At 44.0% G+C, this 6713-nt stretch overlaps 1 protein-coding gene and 1 long non-coding RNA gene across 2 annotated transcripts; both read left to right on the top strand.

The window, feature by feature from the left end:
• Nucleotides 1-800: 800 nt before the first annotated feature.
• Nucleotides 801-2273, top strand: LOC121880421. The gene is made up of 3 exons (XR_006091531.1): nt 801-930; nt 1341-1675; nt 2166-2273. It is a non-coding gene; the product is annotated as an uncharacterized LOC121880421 (long non-coding RNA).
• Nucleotides 2273-6508, top strand: LOC121880419 (the record flags this gene model as incomplete). Its single annotated transcript, XM_042387615.1, has 5 exons — nt 2273-2296; nt 3465-3618; nt 3948-4013; nt 5754-5968; nt 6344-6508. Coding segments are annotated over exons 1-5 (624 nt in total), but the record flags the coding sequence as incomplete, so codon positions are not given.
• Nucleotides 6509-6713: the final 205 nt, after the last annotated feature.

Below are 6713 nucleotides of genomic sequence, written 5' to 3'. Positions count from 1 at the left end.
GCCAGATTACCGTTATTAATCACATTAATCATAGAGACAATAGATAACTTAAACTTATCTTCCCGACAGAACTTATTATTATTATTATTATTATTATTATTATTATTATTATTATGATGTTGGGCTCCTTAACTTTAGTTATAGCGGAGTATTGGTCGGTCCGTGGAAAGTGGACGGGGTGAGAGCAGCTGCGGGCGGAGGCTGTGTGGTCTGGGCAGCCAGTGGAGGATTGGTCACCACGCCCGTCACACACCCACACGCCCATCCTGACGGCGAGGCAGAAGAAAATGATGATGATCACCAAGGTCCTGGTGACGGTGATGGATCTGTGTACACCTGTCTGCCTCCCCTCACTGTCATAGATGTGGTGGAGGCGAGTATCACTCCTTATTATCTAATCATCTCTCCCTCTCTCCATCCTAAACATTCTCTACGTCTCTGTCTCTTCCTTCTGTATCTCGTCATCTTGCTATCTTGAACCTCAGTTTCTCTCCATAGATACATATGCTTATGTTTTTAAAAATATTCCCGACAGAAATTAAACAATCTCTTCCCGACAGAACTTAAACAATCTCTTCCTGACATAACTTAAACTATCTCTTCCCGACAGAACTTAAACAATCTCTTCCCGACAGAACTTAAACAATCTCTTCCCGACATAACTTAAACAATCTCTTCCCGACAAAACTTAAACAATCTCTTCCCGACATAACTTAAACAATCTCTTCCCGACAGAACTTAAACTATCTCTTCCCGATTGAACTTAAGTATCTCTCCTGGACAGACAAGCCCGTGCGGGAGCCATTTGGTGGTGGGTGGGCAGCTCGCGGGTGGCACGGGCGTCGTTATGTGGTGGGGGTGACCATTGGAATCCTGCCCAGATGGTGATGTCATTCTGGAAGGTCATGTCATCTACCAACTGGAATATAGGTCAGTAGGATTCATCTACTTAATACTATTACTACTACTTCTTCTATTGCTACCATAGTCTACCAGCCTCTTATCATTCTACTTATTAGTCTACTTCGCTTATTTAGCCTACTTAGTCTTATTCTACCTGATTTATCTACTTAAGTCTAAAATGTTCTACCAGGTTTACCAACCTATTATATTATAATTTATCTACTTATTCTACCAAATTTAGCTACTTGTGCTACCCAATATACCAAACTTATCATTTAGTCTACCAAACTTATTTACTTATTGTAATAAAAAACTTACTACTCTACTAATCGTGTACTTCTTCTACCTGAATCATCTACTCAGTCTATCAATTTTCGAGTTCATGTCAGACTCATCTACCAGTGACTCACTCTACCACTCTCGTTTACTTATTACAGCGCTGACGGGGACTATCTAGCCATCTTGTCAACTCGCCAGAACTCGAGGACGACCAACAACGCCAGGCTAACACCTGAAATCGCGGACGCTTTTGAAGGCGAAGATATAGCTGAGGAAAAGAGAGAAGAATTGGTGTTGTCGTTATGGAGGTGGTCGTCCACGTCGCCCTTAGTATCGCCAGAGTCGCCACCATTAACGTCAGCACGGGTATCAGTGCACCCTCGGCTCCAGCAGGTGGTGATGACGACACTGCGTCAGTTGAAGGCTACGCAAGTCACACGTATGTCGATGGCCCGAGGTTTGCCCAGTGGCATGGTGGTCGTCATGTTGGCAGGTAGGTACAAGTACAGGTACAGGTACAAGTACAGATACAAATTCAGGTTTAAATGTAGGCACAAGTACAAGTGGTCGCCCTGCTGTCAAATAAAGGTACAATTTTGAGAGCTGGTACAGGTACAAGTACAGGTATACATGTATAGGTCCAAATTAAGGTAAGAGTACAGGTACAGGTACAAGTACAAGAACAGATTCAGTTAAAAAGCTGCAGGTGTAAGTGCAGATACAGGTACAAGCGCAGGTACAGTATAGGTACAATTAAAGGTATACCTAAGGAATGTTTTTCTCTCACCCGTCTTCCCACAGAGAACTTTCTCTCCCCCTCTCTCACTTGCCTTTCCTGTATAAGTTTCTCCCTTTCACACAGTGACTGTGTATCTCATTGTCTCTAAAACTCTTCTTCTGACATCACTCAATTTTATAGCTTTTTTTTTCCATTTTTCTCACACCATGTGACTATCCCTCTCTCAAAGTCTCTCTCCCTACAGTGGAGGAGGAGGTACAAATATGGCGGGTTGAGTCTGGTCCACTGGGACGAAGGTTCGTGTGTCACACCTTCGGTTTTGGTCTTCTGTCACCTGAAACTGTCCACACCATGTGGTGCCTCGCTCTTGATGCGGTAAGTGATTAGGTGGGGGACTGTCTGTATTATTCTTTACTTTACTTTATCTTCTTCTCCATTGGTCGGCTCCCCATGGACGCCTTTTCACACTTATTGAGGATAATTTTCGAGCAATACTTTCCTGTACGCATCTTTCCCAATTGACTTCCTCGGGAAAAATTTTAGAGGTTTACATATCTGGAACTAGCGGTGTCTGCCCCACCGAAGTTCAGAAAATTGTCAGGGCAAAATTTTGGGAGGGGGGGGGGGTGGGGTTACTGCTGCGTCTGGTTTCGAAATCATTAGTACCATGGGTTCCCGGGCACCCCAAATGGAATATAGTTTTTTTTTGATAAATAATTGTACATATGTGTGTATAATTATGTTCTTCAGGTATCTAGCGAACGATTAGTAATGTCAATAAAGGGTTACTACAAAAATTTCCCATACTCATAGTTGATATTCATTTATTGCCAAAAGGATTACATGATTATAGATGAAGGGATGTTTGTTTTCACCAAATCATCAGAAACAATAAAGAAAAGAATATTTATTACTCTGAGTCTTCACCCAAATCAGTATTTTGGCATTGAGAGCACTGCACAAACACTTTGCTGTGGTCACTACACACGTGTTCACCACAAGTATTAATTTATAGTTGATGATTCAAGATATTCAAGGTAATAACACATTCATTTAACAGATAGTAAATAAGTATAATCTGTGCATCACCCCTCATTCCTTCTAACATAACTTGATTATCAAATGGCATTTAGGATTCATGTGTCTTCAGCTCTCTGCCAGCCACCAAGGTTAACTCAAAGGTTATACTGTTGATGTTATATTATATTCTGACAAAAAATCTGGGTGGTGGCAGCAGCTTTTACTGTTCAGTAGTTACTGAAATGAATGCTTACTGGTGTACAATAAAAATGGGTTTCCAGATACATGGACAGAACAGAAGTAAATAAACACGCTTGTACAAATAATTAATCAGCTAATTTCCAACACAACTGTGCATCAGCAGAGTGAGAGACTGCTCCCACGATATTACTTCTTATTTTGTGACTTGTTCAGTGTTACCGATGACTTAATAGGTACAGTAATAATTGTACTTTTGGCTAACCCAGACAAGCGTGGAAAATAGCTGCAAAACGTTGATGATGATGCAGTATCTTTGTTTCAGGTAGCACTGGGTGTGGACAGCGGATGGGTGATGGTGAGTGTGGGCGGGGAGGTGGTGGCACGAGTGGGCGGGGACTCCAGTGGTCGAGTAAGGCCATGTCATGAGGGCCCTCTTACTGACCTCTATCTCCATGACTCTCATCTCCTCACCCTAGGTCAGCTCAGGTCACACCAATCTGTGGATAATAATTATACAATATTTTCTAAAATACTCAATCTTTCGGGATTACGTGAAGATTAGGAACCTCAGCTTATTTCACCTAACTGAGCCTAACCTAACCACACCACCCCAGGTAGTATTAGGATGTTTAATAATCAAGTGAAGCAAGATGAGGTGGCTATCTCCACTTGCTCTACTGTAGCTTTCGAATAAAACATTAGGTTTTAGAATGAAGATGTGGTTTTAGAAAATAGAAATGAAATATTATAATTAAATTTTAAAGGAAGAGCGAGAAAAAAGAACTAGCAACAGGTGGTGTTACAGGTGGTGATGGTTGGCTACGAATCTGGGAAGCAGAGACGTTAGACGAAGCTGTACTCAGAGTGACAGGTGAGTCACTACTGTGTGTGTGTGTGTGTGTGTGTGTGTGTGTGTGGGCACAGGGTGGTGTAATGCATCTAGTGTGGCAGCATTGTGTTAGTGTTAAGATGAGGGCACTGCTCGCTTCAGTTACCGTCACTGGCTAACCCTTATGGCGAATAGGGAAGAAACATGCATAAGTCCACCCCTGCCAGTACACAGCCTCTTCACCGTCATATATATATATATATATATATATATATATATATATATATATATATATATATATATATATATATATATATATATATATATATATATATATGTGTGTGTGTGTGTGTGTGTGTGTGTGTGTGTGATTAGTCAAATGGGTCCCAATCCTACTGGAGTCTAACCTGACCTACCTAATAATGATAAAGAAGTCCGAATCATCACGTGCCTCTCAGTCAATGGACCCTAATTTCATTGACTCTATCGTAATAATTAAGATAGCTTTGACTGACACACACTCACACACACACACACATAAATGGGCGCTCATTCCCGAAAAAAAAAATTATACAGTTTTTGAACCCGAGAAAGAAGGGGGGGTGGGGGGTTATGTAGTGAGTGTCTTCTAGGTATAGTGTTTATCTTCCTGCCGGTGTAGTGTGTATGCTGCAGGTGGTGTAGTGTGTATGCTGCAGGTGGTGTAGTGTGTATGCTGCAGGTGGTGTAGTGTGTATGTTGCAGGTGGTGTAGTGTGTGTAGGTGGTGTAGGTGTGTGTTGCAGGTGGTGTAGTGTGTATGCTGCAGGTGGTGTGTGTGTATGTTGCAGGTGGTGTGGTGTGTATGTTGCAGGTGGTGTGGTGTGTAGTGTGTATGCTGCAGGTGGTGTAGTGTGTATGCTGCAGGTGGTGTGGTGTGTGTGTTGCAGGTGGTGTGGTGTGTATGTTGGTGGTGTGGTGTGTGTGTGCAGTGTGTATGCTGCAGGTGGTGTGGTGTGTGTGCTGGGTGGTGTAGTGTGTATGTTGCAGGTGGTGTAGTGTGTGCCTGTGGGTGGTGTATGTATGCTGCAGGTGGTGTAGTGTGTGTGTTGCAGGTGGTGTGTGTGGTGTGTATGCTGCAGGTGGTGTAGTGTGTATCTTGTAGGTGGTGTAGTGTGTATCTTGTAGGTGGTGTAGTGTGTATCTTGTAGGTGGTGTAGTGTGTATGTTGCAGGTGGTGTAGTGTGTATGCTGCAGGTGGTGTAGTGTGTATGCTGCAGGTGGTGTAGTGTGTATGTTGCAGGTGGTGTAGTGTGTATGTTGCAGGTGGTGTAGTGTGTATGCTGCAGGTGGTGTAGTGTGTATGCTGCAGGTGGTGTAGTGTGTATGCTGCAGGTGGTGTAGTGCGTATGCTGCAGGTGGTGTAGTGTATGCTGCAGGTGGTGTAGTGTGTATCTTGTAGGTGGTGTATGCGTATGTTGCGGGTGGTGTGGTGCGTATGTTGCAGGTGGTGTAGTGTGTAAGCTGCGGGTGGTGTGGTGTGTATGCTGGGTGGTGTAGTGTGTATCTTGTGGGTGGTGTAGTGCGTATGTTGCGGGTGGTGTGGTGCGTATGTTGCAGGTAGTGTAGTGTGTATGCTGCAGGTGGTGTAGTGTGTATGCTGCAGGTGGTGTAGTGTGTATGTTGCAGGTGGTGTAGTGTGTATGCTGCAGGTGGTGTAGTGTGTATGCTGCAGGTGGTGTAGTGTGTATGTTGCAGGTGATGTATTGCGTATGTTGCAGGTGGTGTAGTGTGTATCTTGCAGGTGGTATGGAGGAAACACTGGGTTGGTGTGAGCCAGGGATCAAGACCATCTGCCTACAGCTGGTGCGGAAGCTACCTGTACACAGTGGCCCTGGCTATCCTGTTACTATTACTCCCACAACCACGCCCATCACCACCACCATGTCCACTAGTACGCCCACTACTACCCCGAACACTCCGCCTACAACCACGCCATCGCTGGTGTGGGTGATTCAGGTAAAGTGACACGTGTGTATATATATAAACGATCCTTTCCAGTTTCATTCATCCTTCACTCACTCTAACCGAATTGATATCACAAAATATTTCAAAAATACTTAGAATTCTGGGAACTAATATTTCAGGTAAGCCTGGACTTCCACCCACTGAAACTAAGGATCACCCGATGATTAGACACCTAAGCTTATTTCACCTGAAGTATCAGGGTGGACACTGGACACTATATAATATCAATACAGATCAAAATTATTATTTAACCCCCCAAAAAGTTGGCAACTACGGGGCAAGTAGGGGTTTAAAATGAACCAGAACACAGTCCAGTGTTGGTCAAGTCTATCTCTATTGTTGTAACCCCGCACTTGGTGGTGACAGACCAACACGGGCGTGGTGTACGGCGTGTGGGCGGGACAGTGGACAGTTCGTACACTACACCAAGGGCCGAGTGGGCGTGTGACGGGCGTAGCCATGGCGTCCACGCGCGGTTACTTGGCAACCACCACCCACCACCGTTACCTGCAGGTCACAGCGCTTCTTCAGGTTAGTCCAGGTATTTGGTATGATTTGACCTCACCTAACCTATACTTCTTTTCCTTTACTACTGTACTAGTAAGGAGATATTCTCTTCAACACCACCATCACCACCAACACTATAAGGTCCGTGCCTCTTATAACATTTTTCTTTACTCTAATACTTACAACCATTGGTAGCGTGACGAGAGGAGGCTCGTGGGTATATGTAATG

The sequence above is a fragment of the Homarus americanus genome, unplaced genomic scaffold, assembly GCF_018991925.1.
Source record: "Homarus americanus isolate GMGI-L3 unplaced genomic scaffold, GMGI_Hamer_2.0 scaffold47158, whole genome shotgun sequence".
NCBI lineage: Eukaryota > Metazoa > Arthropoda > Malacostraca > Decapoda > Nephropidae > Homarus > Homarus americanus.
This window is presented reverse-complemented; position numbering and strand designations above follow the sequence as displayed.